The sequence below is a fragment of the Grampus griseus genome, assembly GCF_964374135.1.
Source record: "Grampus griseus genome assembly, chromosome: X".
NCBI classification, from domain to species: domain Eukaryota; kingdom Metazoa; phylum Chordata; class Mammalia; order Artiodactyla; family Delphinidae; genus Grampus; species Grampus griseus.
Genome location: NC_138999.1, coordinates 28,700,407 through 28,718,670, shown reverse-complemented (window position 1 = coordinate 28,718,670; position 18,264 = coordinate 28,700,407). Strand labels below are relative to the sequence as shown.

Sequence of the window (18,264 nt, the reverse complement as noted above, 5' to 3'; positions counted from 1 at the left end):
AAATGTGTTCCCACCTCAGTGTTACCTTAATCCAATAGTGTTCCAGGCAAATTGGCTCGTGTTTTTCATTTTTTAATGAACAGGAAAGTCAGGTTAAGAAGGGTAAGTGAGTTAAACAATGTCATAAAGCCAATAAGTGTCCGAGCTGGGATTCGAACTTGGGTCTTTTGTTTCTCTCCCCATTACCATGCTACTTCAACTCAGCGATGGATTTTGGAGTTGAGTAGAGGGGGTGGAAAGTAAGAGGAAGAATTCTGATTGCCCAGTGTTCGAAGAGAAAAGTTGATGCCTAATTTCACTCAAATATGGTACCCACAAACCTCAACAATCTTCAAGATTTTATCAGAGCCAGAATTATATTCTCACCCAGAACCAACCTAAGCTCAGAGGAGTTTTAAATTTTCAAAAAACCTCTGTCTAGCTGCACAGTGAATGAGAATATTGTCTTTTTGGCAAATAGCTTTCACCCACTGTTTTTCAATACACATTCCATAGAAATATTTTCATACCTAATAGAAAACACTGAAACTTTTTTATTTCCTAAGAAAGAGGATTAGAGGATTATTAGGCTAAGAGGTCAGTGTCCTCTTCCCTGTGCCTCACCTTCCAAACACTAGTCCTTCAAAAATAAAAGTAAACTAAATCAGATATATTCTTCAATTTAACATGAGCTAGTACACGTCTATCTAAGGGAGTAACTATCTGAACTTGAATTATCTCACTCCAAACAATGAACTAGATGACATTAACCTCTGAAAAGCTGATCTTGTGAACTATCCACACTCCTGACTGATTGACTGGGGATCCATTGATCAGTCCAACTCAGAATCCAGTGCTTCCAAAGATGATAATCTTTGGAAGCATGGTAAGGACACATTGTGATTCTTAGGATTCTGGGTATACTCTTGAGGCTGGGTTAGAGTCCCAGGCTTATTTGTGTGAAAGCTACCATTGGCTTAGACCATGGAAAATTCTCAATGAGATCTCATTCGGTTGAGCTTCAGTTCTTTGGTACTTAGAGTAGTCTTTCTCTGTAGAGATCTCGTTTGGGTTTTCTTTCTTTGTTGCCATTACTGCGGTTCCTCCCTTCTCCAGGGGAAATTCTCAGTCTTCTGATTCTCCTTCTCTGAAGGCTACTACTATGGAGCTGTCCGCTTCTCTCCTTGTTGGCGTGATTTTACCAAAGATAATCTGGAATTTTCAATTGGCCTCTTTGGAAAACTTAGGATCTCCCTAAACTGGCTCATCTAAGACCTCTCCCTTCCCATCATCTCCACTGTTGTGTTCTCCTTTTACCACCTTCAATCTTCCCTTCGGCTCCCTTTAATTGTCCATCCCTCTGTCCACCCCTGTCAGGCTTTTCACTCGCCACTCCACCTCCCCAACTCCTTTTAGTCACTTAAGCTTTATGCTCCCCGCCCCCACAGGCCGCTCTCAAGGGATATAGGAACCCCAGAAGTAACTACCTGAAGCTGAAAAGTCTACTTAGAGACAAACTAGATATTTTATACACTCAGATTGGCTCTGCAGACACCCCAGGTAGCCCCTTGGCATAACTTCAGTCACTCGCCCAAATTTTAGTCCACAGCTCCCACAAGATTACATATTAAGTCCAAAGGAAATCTTAAAACATCTCCTCCCACAATTACTGGTGGGAAGTTTTAGCCCTCCTATTGAGCAGGTAACCTAATTTTATTTTCATAACATTTGCTAGTCTGCTACAAAATGCTAGCATGTGACAGTTCAAATTTATTTGCTTCCTGGTTTTCTCTGTAAAATAAAATTTACTAATGGTTAAAAGCTATTAATCAGTATACATAAATAAAATCTCTAGAAACAACAACGTCCAAGATAAACAACTTTGTATACATTGTATGCCAGCTATGTAGCATGTGTTTTTGTTAAGCAAGAAGGGAGTAATGTTGTCCTAAGGTAAAATGACTGCTTGTTCCAGAAGGGAAAAGAGAAGAAATGTAGGACAAAATCTGAACAGACACAGAAGGTTGTAGTTTTGTGGAAAAGGAATTTTATGTTATGTGGTCAAAGCTGGCTATGATTGGATGGATATATCTTTACAGCTTTTAAAAGATGATTTTTAGTATCAACAGTATACTAATGCAAAACTAGAATTTAATCTTCTCTTTATTAAAATGACAAAGTTTTCTTGGATTATTGGTCTGTTCCTAATAAGAGATCGTAAAAGGTTTTTCTTTACCTTTTGAGTACTCCACCTAGGCAGCAATGATTCTCTGTCTTATGAGAATAATTCCCTGTGCTTTGTGTAGATTTTATCACGTCCTTGATTATTTAAGAGAATCGAGGCATCGCGCTTTTGAAAGAGCCAAAGTCTTGTACAATCATATCACCTCCTATATTTATTTCTGAAATCTTTTATTGTCACTTTGGTTAAATAGGTAGTCAAGCATCGTTTTGGTGACCCATGATCCTATTTCACCAAGTATTCAAACCTTTTCACATATTTGACAACCTTTGACATTTTGCCGTCCACAAATCAAATCCTAAATGAAATCTTGATCTCAAGCTGCCTTGAAAATCTCAAAGGATTTGTTCTCTCACCTTCCAAAACTAGATTAAGAATAATTAGGTTTATGTGATATGTTGAGTTGCATGTAATGTATCCCTAGGTTATGGATCAAATGTTATTAATATAAATATTACAGTACTTATATGAAGTTCCTAGAAATGTGTTAATGCCCTTGCTGTTCATGGTATAACCTGGTGCTGCTCTGCCTAATATTAGACAATGACAGTATAATGTTATCAGTAGCAACTTCAGTTATTACATTAAAATGGTGTGTGCCACAAAAATAACATTTCCTTGTCAAATGAACTTTCATCAGATCTTTAACCATGATTATTTGAAGCCTTCTGTCATTTACAGATATCTGTTGTTTTATTCGGAGGCTTCCCTGAAAGCGCTTCTTGTCAGTTACAGGCCAGAATGCTTATCTTCAAGAAAAAGGGACTATCTCCTAAACTCTTGGAAAGGACTACACCAGGTACTCTAGGGCACAGGCTTCTGAGAGCTTTGTTTAAATAACTTTGTGACCATACCACTGGACTGACTCAGGATTTCCAGAACTCTAGTGGAGAAGCTAATGGGTTTTAGGAAACTGCTAACCCGAGATCAAGTAAAACAAGAATCAATTACATAGAACTGAATGAACTGATGAAGGATGATTTGATTAGGGTTCTTTTGGGAATATGGTTGATGCTTTAATGTTCCGTTTTCTTAACATTAAGAACTCCTTTTTCTTTTTCCTTATCCTATCTATAACTCATAATAATTTAGTAGATTACATTTCTGTGGAGAGAAATGAAACATTTATCTTTTCTCCCTGCCTGATCCTTCCAGAACTCAAACTCTTATCAAGTATTCTTATTTTCATGGTAATATATTTATTTGCATAGGTTCAATAAGAATCTGTCCTTTATGTAACAGGACATAATTGAGAAAACTGATTATATAACCAAGGCTTTGACTGGAATGTCATATTTAAGAATGGTGTCATAGAATCAGATATGACCAGACAGTTTTAGAAAACCATAGTTAATTTTGTGGAAGGCCTTTTACAAAGCCCTCTTGGGAAAACTGGCCTAGTACGTGGCTTACAGGATGCCCAGCCTTACAGGTGAGTAAGGAAGGTCACTTCCTGGCAGGCCCAGGAAAACTTAGGATATTTTAAGGACTTCAAGAATAGAAGAATTCAACCAAATCTATAGGCATGGCAGGTAAAATGTGATTTCAAGTTCTTGGCTTCGCTTCTTAATCTCATGAGGCTTTTAAAAGTCAAAACTGAAATTCCTTATGAAAATCTTCAGCAAAACAAACTTTAAAAGGCCTATGTGGTAAATGATTATCCCTGCTGCATCTATGTAAATAAAGAGCTCAGCCTTATTTTGTAAACAAGAATAATCTTACTTTGAGTATCTTTGATCAAATGGGAGGTTACTGTATGGAAATTTTTATGTTTCAATAGAAAACTATAGCATACCTTTGTGGGTTATCCGATTCTGGCCCTGTTCATTGCCTTTGAGCTATTTTACTTTTCTTTGTAGAGTACATGATTTTGTTACCTACCCGTAAATTGGACTGGATCCTGCTGTCTTACAGTTATTACCAGATTTTCAATTATTCTCATTTCCTTCAATATCTGGCCACAGCTCTCCAAATTAATGTTTCCAATCTTTCTCCCACTCTCCTGTCTTGGCATGACTGAGAACTAAAAGCTGACTGTCCAGATCCTTATTGAGAGTCTACATTGTCTTGGAGCTAAACTTTTTCCCCCAGGCTCTAAAGAAGCCCTGAGAGCTGAAGCTGAATAACTTGAAATATACTTCAAAAGACTCATCAGCACAGTAGATTATGTATGGACAATCTTCATGCCTGGAGCTGCTGCTGTGTGGGCTACTCAGGAAGTTCACCAGAACTCCCACATCTTTCATGCTCTGCCCCAGGAAATAGCCATGACTGTGGACAATCTTACTAAAACCTCTCTGATGTCTGTGCTGTCACCAAAAACATTCAAGCTGCAAACCCAGAAATCCATCTCCACTGCCATCCTCACTCCACTGCCATCCTCACTCCATTATCTAAAAATGCCTCCAGCACAACATCTAGGAATTTTCTTAAGTGGCTACCCTCTGGCTTCAGAAACTTGGTTTACAGTCTGCTCTAACAATTAATCTTTCTTCTTCTTACCTGCATAAAAAGCTCCCTCATTAAATACCTGATTGCTCACACCATCCAGCAAATATCCTCTACACCCAAGTCTCAGAGTCAGTTCAGCTACTCTTTCAACAACAGAAAGCTTCGAAAATGAACTACATGGAGTAGCTTTCCTAAGTTGTTCAATCAGAAACCTAGTTTCCCTTGAACAAAAAAGGGACTGACAAAGATGGCTGTAACATTCCCCTTTAGCTTAAAAAATTTAGATAGGTTTCTTCCTGATTATAGGACTGACATCTCTTTTCTTAGCACATTTACTTTAGAAAACTTTCTATTATAAATTCCTTCTCTGCCCTTTTGAGATGTAAATCTTTTACAACCCAGGAATAGCCTTTTCAAGGACCTGGGAGCCATCTTTTTGAAATGTAAACATCCAGAAGGATAGTACCCTATCTCCTAGTCTCTGTGGGAAGACGGTAGTTTACCTTCAATAAGTGACAGCTAGCAAACACAGATGGCCTAATCACAAGAACCAACCTCCCTGTTAATGTCCTCTAGTACTTCGCTACTTCTCCCCTAGCTCATCCCAACGCTTAAAATCTTTCTTGCCTTTTCTTTCAATGGAGTTGAGTTCAATCTCTCTCCCCTATTGCAATAGTCTTGAATAAAGTCTTACTTGCGTATTAAGTTGTCCCATGCAATTTTTCTTTGACAACACTCACAGCAATCTGAACACATGCAGAGAAGGATTTTGGTGTTCAGATACTTTAACATTCAGTCACTACAGTTGTGTCCTTTGGTACTTTACAGCGTGGATTTGACATCATAGACAATTAAGTGTCTTACATGGTAAGGAAGAGTCAGTACAACACTGTCATGCTTTTTAATGGACCACAGGTGGAAAGTCATTCCTGAGGGGAGGAAAAAACCCTCCTTGTCATCAATATGAGCATACTATAGTCAGTTAGACAACATAAAATTATGTGCCCCCTCCCCACCTCATATTTAAATAAAAGGTTTGGGGGCCTTCCCTGGTGGTCCAGTGGTTAAGACTGCACTTCCAATACAAGGGGCACGTGTTTGATCCCTGGTCAGGGAACAAAGATCCCGCATGCCACATAGCACAGCCAAAATAAATAAATAAATAAATTTTAAAAAAGTTTGGAAAGCAGTCGTTAGGCAGTTTCATGTCAGGTAAGTAGTGTATCTCCAGGTCGTTACTGAAAGCATTCATTAAAGATTAAAAGCATAAGACCCTTCATAGAAAATTTAACTGGTTCCTGGTTCTTAGCATTCAATTATCATTTCTTTAATCTAAAATCAACATATTTGGTGTCTAAGTTGAGAGTACATTTGAAAATCAAAATTCAAAGGCATGCCTTCTAGTGGGCTGACTGATGGGAAAGGGCTGTGATTATGCCTAATTTTCACCCTCTACATCACTATCTCATTGATTATGTTTCTCAGCTTGCTAAGGGTTCTGTGAGGTGATTTTCAAGATGAATATTGCTATTTGCAGGATTTCCTGAATAAGAATATTTCGGGAGTAAATTGCACAAGCCAAGCGATGTGCAGTCAGTTTTCCCTCCAGAATAAACAATGTATTAGAGCAGAGCCCTTAAGGCTTTTTTTATTTGGGTTTCATTACACAGCTAGCTGCATTTCATCAATAAGCATGAAGTACCAAGCCGGCAAAACCGAGGCTCACAGAGGATATTACATATTTTTCTAACAGGTGCTCAGAGTGACTAGAGAAAACAAATCACCTGGATGGCAAGGCCTTAGGCCGTTTTTTTCAGAGGAAGCCATGGCCACCATGGCCAGATAAGGACAATTTCTTTAAATTTAGGAAATAGAGGCTGCTTGTGCATCTACTTTCTTTGCATTAACTCATTCCTAAGATTTTTTTTAAAGGTGTTTCTCTCTCTGTGTTAAAAAATGGGCATGTCCTCAAAGCTGTATACAAACTTTTTGGTTTCCAGTAGTTTGAAGTTAAGTCAAGTCCATTTTCCCATATTTCTTTAACTGAAAAAAAAGTTTAATCTCTAAGCAGAGGGCTATAGAAGGCTGTACAGATTAAAACCGCATATCTTTTAGCAGAAGAACTCTGTGCAATCTTAATAAATAATTCATTAGACAGTGAATATAGATAGAAGCTAGACAAAGAAGGATAAAGAACTGGGTAGGTTAGTAAATTATTCACACAGGTCACTATTTCCTGATTACAAGTTAGGGGTCTGAGAATTATAGGAAGAATTTTTTGAGTCATTGTGTATATGATTTTATGGGTTGTTGGATACAGCCACAAGCAGAAGAAAAAGGCTAAAGGAATATTTTTGAAATCTACACTCCAGAGATGAAAAACTCAGGATATGCACAGAGGACTGAAGCCAAGGACTTTTACTGCCAGGGAAAAAGCAGCTGCCTCTCCCCTCAGTGATTTAGACTGAGCTGCAGGAGGGCAAATATCATGACTCCTGAAACTAGACACAGCAGTGAGAGTGGTGTCTTGGAGCTTTAATAAAGGAAAGTGATTAACACAGCTGAGAGTAGCTTTCATGCTAAACTGCAGGGACCCATTTGGCAGGAACATATGGGCCGTGGACAAAGGCTCAATGAAAGTTTTTAATATTTGAGCACTATTCTGGGGTACACACATTGGGACTAAAGTTACTTTGGTTGAGTCAACAACACCCATTTGTATCAGAGGATTTTGTTATCTTTTCTCTTAAATATATTCCATGTAGAGAGTAAGCTCACACTGAATATATTTTTCATTATTTTAGTGAAGAAGCACATTCTAACTGAAGATTGTATTTAAATCTGAGTGCTTTTATATTTGAGTTCCAAAAAACTATTTCTGGTTGGGAGTAAAGAGTTTATGGCCTTTCCTCTTGTCACACTAAGTCAAGGGATATTTAAGAATATACTCGATCCAAGATAATTGAGAATCTGGCTGAGGTTATTGTTCATTGGACCAAGTAACTGTCCTTCCTTGTTGAGATTATTTATTGAGTAATGAAAAATCAGTATTGATGAGATGCAGTTGCACTGGAGAAGGGGTGCTAGTCAAATACGTCTGAGGACACTAGGTGCTAGTTAGGTGGAAAAACTGAAAGGATACCAGAACTGATGGCTTCCCTGCATGATGATGTGCTTTGCACTCACCCAGTCTTGCCCCTGTGGCCACACATGACTCAAATGCAGGGTGACGGGTCCATCAGAAGCTGCACCTTGGTGTCAAGACCTCCACTCTGTCATCACTGCGCTGGCTATGTTTTCACTTGTCCTGTATACTTTCTTAAAGTTAACTGAATTTGTTCTGGTTAAAACCTATTGTGACTTGAATTTAACTGTCAAACTGAACCCAAGACCATGCCACTGGTTGAGTAGCCTGGGTTTTGCGCTGGTGAAATGATGTCTACTTGTGACATCATCAGCTCTGGTGGGTAGCTATCAGAATGGGAGATGTAAACATGTCAAGAAGAAGTAAGGTAAAAGTAGTGCAGTGCACTTGGCAAATATAAGCCATTTTAGGTGTGGCAAACCTTTCTGTATCTCTTTCCTTTCCTCACTCAAGTACATCCTTCCTAAATGTTCATTAACTCTTCTCTAAAAGATCCTCACACTTGCTTTTATCCTTATCTCCTAGCAAAACACCAACTAGGTAGTGATAAAACCATTAGGTTGTTATAGTCCTGGAAAGCAAATAAATTGAATAATTTGGGTCAATGAATTAAAAGAAAAAAATTTTCTCAAAGATATTATTTAACTTATTTAGTCTGAAGTTACCCATCATTACATTAATTAATAGGCTGTGCTTTCAATTGAACTGGTTTATGTGATTGGCCACTTAATGTTGTTGGCCCATAGGAGATGCAAAAAAATAGGGAATTATATTGGGGCAAATCCTTGAAATGGGTTCCTGGGAAGGGAGAAAAGATAGGAACAATCAATGTGTACAGGGACACTAAGAGGAGGAGATGGTGGTGCCCAACTGGCATGCTTGTCTGGAGCCCTAAGCTTACCTATAGCATCTCATTACCATTCTGGGTGCCTCATTAACATCTGTACTCATTGATTTAAAAATGCTAACAAGTACCCACCATACACTGAGCCCTGGGATGGGAGTGTTCAGAAATGAGTGGGACAGGGAGATAAGTAAGAAGATGCCCTCTGCATTCAAAGAAGAGTGGGATGAGGTACTCAGGTCTCTAAAATTTAAGTGTCAATCAATGTACAAAGACTATAGGAGATGGATACAGAGGTTTATAAGCAATCCTAAAAGGGTTTTTCACTCTACTAGGGGTATGTAAGAAGGCTTTGAAGAAGCAATGACATTGAATTCAGTCTTAAAGGATGGAGGAAAATTCATCATGCCAAAAAATGAGACAGAAGTCATTTAAAGAAGAGAGAAGATCAAGAACACAGACATGGCATGAAACCACATGCATATAAAGATACTATAAAATTTGTTGTATCCAGAATACAAGAGGAGATTGTTGGCAGAATAAGAGGATACCAAGGTAAACTGGAGTCAGTCTGACAGGGTTTTATAATGTCTACTAAGGAGTCTATACTTCACTTTGTAGGTACTTAGTCTCCAAAATGACTTCAGTTTTAGATAAGGAGTCTACAAACATATTAAGTACAATTCAAGTAGGGATGGAAAATGGATCGTAGTAACAAGTATAATGAAGACATTCTGGTGATATGAGTTTAATGAAACATCATTGCTAGTAAATGCCAGAAGAAAAAACAAAAAATGTTACTCAAGTAATAATAATTATTATTATTAGCGTTATAACAACGATGACGGTGATGATGATAACAAATGAGAAATTTATTTCAGTGATATTTCCACTCTTGAAAAATAATATTTAGAGCAAAAAGTCTTTACCTTAATGTCAAATGGTCCTGTTTGATTTGGTTGGTTGTAAATTTCCAACTGACTCCTAATAGGAGACAGCCACAGAAGCAGATGATTTAATTGCTCTTCAAGCTGTCCAAGGTCTTTTATGTGAGCCTCAATTTCTCCTTGTTTCTCAGGTAATACTCTAGAAACCTATAGGGAAAAACAAAGTAAAAGAGTCTCATGATTTAAAAAAAAAAGGAAAAAGAATTGTTTTCAAAAGCTATTTGTTATGAAATGTTATAGAAATTTATGTAATTTGGTATTTTAACAGCATGATATTGATTACATACATGTGTTACACATTAGGATTTAATTCATGTATTATAAATAACTGATTAACAGTCTTTCCAAAATTCTATACTTTGAAGGCAATAAGCCTTTTATTGAAATACAAAACACACACCCACACAAATGCACACCCAACTCCGACCGACGAAAGTAACGAAGTGTATTCTTCACTTACCCACTCATTCATTAAACATAATGGTGTCTTGTGTATTATATGCCAGACTCTCTGCCTTTATACTTGTTTCTAACTTTCTTTTATATTAAGGAAAATTGTACAAGGAAATTCTTTTATGTACAAAGAAGACTGGTGAGGTAAGCATTTTTGGGATCTGTAGTTTGCGAGCTCTAGTATAACCAAATAAAACAGAATCAGATGATTGGAATGAAAAGTAAAAATAACATCTGAATTAGAGTAAACTATCATGGAATGATTATAAGTGATTTTTATTAAGGGCTTACTATGTGCCATGCAACCGTGTTTGGAAGTTTCACATTTACTGTCTTCATTAATCTGCCCAACAACTCTATCATACAGATACTATTATCCCAATTTTATAACCTTCTATAATTTTATCCCTGGTTGAAAACCATAAATAACTTGGGAAGCAGTGTGGTATGTTGTTCAACATTGTGAGGTCTAGAGTTACGCTGCTTGGTTTTAAATTGGGGTTCTGGAATACCCTGGCAGTCCAGTGGTTAGGACTCTGTGCTTCCACTGCAGGGGACATAGGTTCGATCCCTGGTCTGGGAAGTAAGATCCCTCATGCCCCGCGGCCAAAAAAAAAAAAAGGTTCCATCCCTTTTGTTAACACTTTAGCCAAGTTTTCTTTAACTCCCAATGCCTTCTCTTATAGAATGAGGACAATGACAGTACCTGCTTCATAGAGTCATAGTAAGGATTAAATAAAGTAATCCATGTAAATAGTTTACAGCAATTTTCTGCATGATAGTGAATGATAATAAAATCATTCAATGTTGGTTATTGCTCCAACTCAAGTGTATGCAGAGAGACAAGAGAGTAAAGCCTTTTTCTTCAGATTATCAAGGGCTAAAACAGGTACGCAGGAATAAAGAGTGTGAACTTGCAACGACAACTCTTTATATTATTAATTATACTGTACTAATAATATAAATATAATATTACATTGTAATATGAACATAAATGTTACAATATGCATCTAGTATATACTATCATGATATTATGAGTAATAATAGAAAAAAATTTAAAAGTAAACTAGATAAGCATACTAATATAGTAGCACATCATCTAAACAATGCCCCATACTTTGGACCAATCGTTTCAGAAACTTCTAAAAGAGCTAACTAGTGAGCATTATATTCTTTATTTGGACCCAAGAGTTGTAGGGTGAAAAGGAGATACATTAGTGGACAAAATAACCAATCAATTAATTTATAGGGGAAAGAACATTATATAAGCTCTTATTATATGTGGACAACATGTATTTTGAAATATATTGTGAGTACATTTGTATATATTTTGTAAAATGCATGCAAATGCATGAGTAAAGGGTTAACATCTAGCCTGGGCTGATGCAGGCCAGCCTGGGATCGACCTTAGGTTCCCACAACAATGTTTCCTTGGGACACTAACTTTAAGTTACTAACTTCAAGATGAATGGGAAATGCTGGGTCTGGCTTGCTTGCTGTATAGAACTATGCCTGGATTGGAGAAGCTGTGAGTTGATATTAGGACCTTGGGCCTATATGACTAAAATGGAGTAAAAGACAGAAGGGAAATAGAGGCTGTGGCTTCAATTTAAAGTGACCTGCACAAACTCTGGTTTTCACCCCTGGCAGCTCTTCCCTGTGTGGATAAGGAGTCAAAAGAAGCAATGTGTGTGGGTAGCATGGAACGTCTGCCCATGAATAATGAATCATGATACTGTATCTGCTTTGTCTCACTTGTATCCTGCTATAAAGCCAAGTAAACATACTATTAGATGAAGGCCTATTTGAATTTCATGAGTTCTAACCCATAAGGACATCTACAGCGCTGAACTATATTTATACATGTATTGGGCTGGCCAAAAAGTTCGTTTGGGTTTTTCCGTAAGACGGATTTTTGGCCAATCCAATATGCGTATGTGAGTGTGTTATAGCTGATATCACAAATGTAATTCCATGCATATAATATATAATCTAATAGTGCCCATAACTTATCTTTTTCAGCATTTATAAGGAGGGAACTAAACAGTTTATTTTTATTGGATCATTTTCTACTCACAAGTAAACGTGAAAAGCATTTTATTGCTTCAATGTACAGCATCTAAGAGCCTCTAGATTCTGAAGCTACTGGAAATAATAGCCATCATACATTCCTAAAATCTCTAAAATCGAGTTGCAAACTCATTTTTATACCTGATCACCAAATATCACCAAAAAATCACGTTTCATTTAGGCTTTATATGTAAGTGCAGAAATCTGGATAACTTTTTTTTGTGTGTGTGGTACGCGGGCCTCTCACTGTTGTGGCCTCTCCCGTTGCAGAGCACAGTCTCTGGATGCGCAGGCTCAGCGGCCATGGCTCACGGGCCCAGCCGCTCCACGGCATGTGGGGTCTTCCCGGACCGGGGCATGAACCCGTGTCCCCTGCATCGGCAGGCGGACTCTCAACCACTGCGCCACCAGGGAAGCCCTGGATAACTTTTAGCGAAGCTTGTTGGTTTCCTTCTTATCCTCCTAACCCATCCCTTCCTGGTTATAGAGACAGAACAACCCCCGACAGAAAACAGTACAATGGGTGAGATTTAACTAACATCTGGAATAATTAAATGACCACTTATAACGAGATCGTGGGGCACAAGTAGTTTTCAGCTTAGTTATGATACCTACATTAGATACAGCCTCACAGACCTTGTGTTTCCCACTATCATAGCATTTACTTTATACTATTTAGTTTGTTATTTACATTTAATTTCTGGATGAACTAGGTTCCTACACATGATAGGTCTTCAATAAGTATCTGTTGAATGAAAGAAAAACAATTTCCAGATTCAGGATTGATTTCTTTTTTTCTCAATGTAAGAAGCAATACATGTCCAGAGTAGTCAACGACATAAAAAAAATGTAATTTTATCCTCAGGTTAAACAGCTTTAATTAAAAAGCAAAAATATTAGTAAATTGGACTATATAAAAATCAGAAACTTATGCATGGTAAAGAAAACTAAAAGCAAAGTTAAAGGACAAATGACAATTATGAAAGAAAATATTCGTGACAGATATCTCAGATAACGTATTAATTTTCCTAACCCATAAGAGAGCATCTGCAAATTAATATGAATAAGGCCAACAACCAAAAAGAAAATAGGACAAAATTTAAGGGCAGTTGAAAAAAAAAAAAAACACAAATGGATTTTAAACATACAAAAAGAAGTTACGCTTTGGCCGCAATGAGAGATCTAAAACTTTCAACTATTGTACTGATAACAAAATCCAAGTCTAAAAACACACTATGCTGACAAGGCTGTGGAAAACTCAGACTCCTATATACAGCCAATGGGATGGCAATTTGGCAATATCTATCAAATGCATATAACCTTTGACCCAGAACTTTTACTTCTAGGAATTCACCTTGTAGGTATATTTCTGGAACTAAAATCAAGGTTTGGGGATGGTAGGGCAGATGGTAGATGGGGTGGGGGATTTTTCACTATATTTTTTAATTTTTGAAAAATATAAATGTATTAACTTTGCAAAGATATAAGTTAATTTACAAAGGAAAACTACTAGCTTCTCTTCTCACCAAAACGTAGTAGTGAGAAATTATACTTTATATATTTTAATAACAAATCATGATTAATAGGATATAACATGTCTAAAGCCATCAGTCAAAAATCTTCTGATTATTTTCCCAGGACAACATCACTTAGTTAATGATAGGGTGTAATATGAGATCTTCTAGCACATAATTTCTGTGCTCCCTCTCCGTCCTTCAAAACAGTCTTCAGGAACTGATGGCTTTTTCTACATAGTTCATGGAAAAGATAACAGATACAAATAACTTATGATGTAAAATAAGAGTACGTTTTGTGTCAGTTTCTATGTGTTTTAAAGAAATTTACTACTTCATATTCTTATCAAAATACGGACAGAAACACTTTACTAGTAAAATGTGTCATTTTTGCTAATAATCTTTTTAAGTATTAAAAAGCCATGCTCTTCATACAACATGTGCCCTGTGGTGAAAGAAAACAAACACATTCAGTTCCCTTATGTGTTAATTTAGTATCTAACCAAATCTTGACCTAATTTCACACAAGATTAGGTTTCCTTTACTTTCAATATTTCAATTTTAATTTCAAATGTGTATAAGTTTTAGTATTAAGATAAATAGAGTTGACTGTTTCAGAAATAAACAGATACTAAATACTGACTTCATATCTTACACCAAAAATATTCTAGAGAAATTAAAGTGTTAAGTGTAAAAAAATTAATAAGAGCAGAACTAGAATGAAATATTGGTGTGGGGAAGCCCTTTAGAAGTGATAGGAATGGGGATAAACTATTAACTATAACATTTGTATTGTTCATCTAGAAATTAAGGCAGCAGAACTAAAAACAAATAACTGGGAATATTTGTAGCATTTATCAAACAAAGGGTAGTATTATTACATATAAAAAGATTTTTCAAAGAATGGAGATGGAAAATCTACTGGGAAATTGGATAAAGAATATGCACAGGAATTTGGCAAAAAATGCAAACCACCAATAAACAAGAGAAAAGTCCAACCACTAAGTAATCAATCACATGCAAATTAAAACAGCAATGATATACCATCACTTGTCTATTATACTGGCTTTTTAAAAAGGTTATTTGTCAAAATTCTGGAGAGTAAGCACTCTTACATTTTAGGATAAAGTCTTACATTTGTAGGGAGTAATTTGGTAATTCATACCAAAAAGCAAGCCATCTACCCTAAAAACTACAAACATTACTGAGAGATTAAGGAAAACCTAAGCAAAAAGAGGAATACACCTTGTTCCTTTACTGGAAGGAGCCAACTGAAGGAACCGATTAAAAGTTCCAATACTGTAAGAATATCAGTTCTCTTCAAATAGTGCGTAAATTCAATGCAACCCTTAACAAAATTGCAGCAGCTAGTTTTTAATAAAAATTGACATGCCAACTCTAAGATTTATATGGAAATGCAAAGGGCCAAAAATATCCAAGGCAATTTTGAAAAATAACAAAGTGTAAGCATGTTTACAATCAGATATCAATATTTATTATAGTTAATTATGTGTGGTATGGCTGTGAGAACAAATACACTACATATATTTACTTCTTTTATGACAACGGTGCCCACTTTAGTTAAGTGGATTGTGGACGATCTTTTCAATAAATGGTTCCAGGTTAATTGGATAGAATCTTGACTCCTACTCTATACCGTACACAAAATAATTAATTCTAGATTTCTGTAGACCTCAATGTAAAAGGTAAACAATAAAAGTTTCTGAAAGAAAACATGGGAAAATATCTTGATGATTTTAGGGTAAGTGATTATTTCTTAAATAAGATATAAAAAGCACTAGCCATAAAGGAAAAGATTGATATATTGAACTTCATTCATCAAGAGATATCATTAGGAGAAAAAAGCAAGGCCTAAGCTGGAAGAAGATATTCACAATGCATCTATCTGACAAAGAAGCTGTATTCGAAGAACTCTGACGTCTATGAGAAAAAGACAGGTGACTATTTCCCCCCCCCAGTGGCCAAAAGATTTGCACAAGAACTTCACATATGTGGATATAAAAATGGCTCTAATTATCAGATGCTCACAAATGAAAATGCAATGAGGGCTTCCCTGGTGGTGCAGTGGTTGGGAGTCTGCCTGCCGATGCAGAGGACACGGGTTTGTGCCCCGGTCCGGGAGGATCCCACATGCCGCGGGGCGGCTGGGCCCGTGAGCCATGGCCACTGAGCCTGTGTGTCCAGAGTCTGTGCGTCCGGAGCCTGTGCTCCACAACGGGAGAGGCCACAACAGTGAGAGGCCCGCATACCGCAAAAAAAAAAAAAAAAAAAGATAAAAAAAAAACCACAATGAGGTACCAGTTCACATCCACTGGAATGGATAAAAGGAAAAAGAATGAAAGTACATATTCTTGATGAGGATGTGGAACAACTGGAACTCTCATACACTGCTGGTGAGAGTGAACTGGTAAACTACATTGGAAAACTGGTGGTATTTCCAAAGCCAAACACACACATAACTTATGACCCAGCCATTCTATTTCAAGTATATCCTAAAGAAAAATGCACAAACACGCAGTAAAGGACATGTACATCATAACAGCATTATTCATAATAGCCTCATACTAGACACAACCCAAATAACTACCAACAGTAGAATGGATAAACTGTGGTATATTCACACAATGGGACACTATAAAGAGAATAAGAAAACAGACTACAGTACCTGCAGTAGCACAGAAGAATCTCACAGAAATAATGATGAACAGAATTCAAACATAAGAGCATATACAGGTACTGTATGATTCCATTTATATTAATTTCAAAGACAGGCAAAACTAATAGAGGTGTTAGAAATCAGGAAAGTACTTATCCTTGAGTGAGGGTGGTAGCTGGGAAAGGGTTAATAACTGGGAAGAAACATGAGGGAGACTCCTAGGGTAATGTTCGAATTCTTGATCTGGGTGCTAGGAGCATGGATATGAAAGCTTATTAAAAAATCCATCACCTTCTATTGTTATTATTTGTGCACTTCTTATTTATGCATTTCTTTTCCTTCAATTTAAAAGATTTCATGAAAATATTTTTAAAGCCTTAAAAGTATTCATTCCTGGGTTTCCCTGGTGGTGCAGTGGTTGAGAGTCCGCCTGCCGATGCAGGGGACACGGGTTCGTGCCCCGGTCTGGGAAGATCCCACATGCCGCGGAGCGGCTGGGCCCGTGAGCCATGGCCACTCAGCCTGCGCGTCCGGAGCCTGTGCTCCGCAACGGGAGAGGCCACAACAGTGAGAGGCCTGCGTAGCGCAAAAAAATAAACCAAAACAAAAAGAATTCATTCCTTTCAATTAACACATGAGGAAATTAGGCTCAAAACTATAAATAATATTCCTAAGTTTACTAGTAAGTGAAAAAACTTGGCTTTAAACATTTGGGTTTTCCTGACTCCAAATTCTACTCTTTCCTTTTCTCTTCCCTCCCAAAACATATGTTCTGCTATCTTTCCAAATCTAACATATTACTTGATAAATGGAGTATTAAAATTCACACTTTTCAAAAGTTTTCATTTTTGTGAGAACAGTCTATACCATTAATTCACATTATCACTAATGAGATACATATTTAGATGTCAACTTTAATATAAAACAATATAAATGAGATGTATTTCAATATATTTCAAATATAAACATATTTTGAAAACAAAAGAACTACTATTTGATATTTGTTAATTCATGACTCTATTATATGAGACTACAAGATAAATTAGATTGCTTATTGAATAAATTGTTAGATTTTGATTAATCCAAAGTCATGATTAAATGATCTTCATATAACTGCAATAAGTAACTTATATATTTTGGTAGATTTGTTATTCATTTAAAAATGTTCTTTTACTTTTGATGTAAATGCTATAATTTTTATTTAAAAATCATAAAGAGATCAACTTCAATTTATAATATAAAACTTTCTAACATAAAAATTCAAATAAGCAAAAGAAAAATCAAAACCAAAAACAGTACATCTTATATAATTTCACAGACACTCTTAAGATAAAACCACTGTAATAGACCAATAGGAAAAAGACCAATGCTCAAATGAAAAAAAAAATGAAGGATCAGAAACAGACAATTCGTGAAAGAACTATAACTGATGTATAAGTCTATTTTTTCTATTCTTTTGCAAATTCTTTTCCCATTTAGCAGAGTTCCCTGTGCTATACAGTACCTATAAATCTATTAAACTGTTTACCTTCACTAGGAACTACAGGAACAAAATTCAGACAGTGAGCTTCAAATCGATTGATTTGGCAACGATTTAAAAAATTTTGCCTTATATTAGTAAATGGTGGTATCATACAATACCAATAGTTCAGGGAATTGGCCCTTCTCATACACTGCTGGTAAGCAAGTATGTTGGAATATCCCCGAGGGTTGGGGTTGGGAGTGAATGGAGCAGAGTTTTTGCAGTACCTATCCAAATATAAACACATTCTTACACTTAGACCACAAATTCTACTTCTAATAGTTTATCTTAAGGTGACAATGATGTGTACGTATATTCAACTATAAGAATGTTTGCTATAGCCTCATATACAGATAGATGCAAAACATTGAAAATAGCTTACATGCTCACCAACAGGGTATGGGTTGAAAATTATGGGAC

The 18,264-nt window shown here is 36.5% G+C and overlaps 1 protein-coding gene across 6 annotated transcripts in view; it reads right to left on the bottom strand.

The window, feature by feature from the left end:
- The window catches only part of DMD (dystrophin), a 2,236,200-nt gene that overhangs the window by 769,525 nt on the left and 1,448,411 nt on the right, over positions 1-18,264 (bottom strand). For all 6 annotated transcript variants that reach the window (XM_082680764.1, XM_082680765.1, XM_082680763.1 and 3 more), the window contains one exon: positions 9,591-9,755. In XM_082680764.1, coding sequence (XP_082536890.1) covers positions 9,591-9,755 — 165 coding nt within the window. The remainder of the gene's footprint in view (positions 1-9,590; positions 9,756-18,264) is intronic.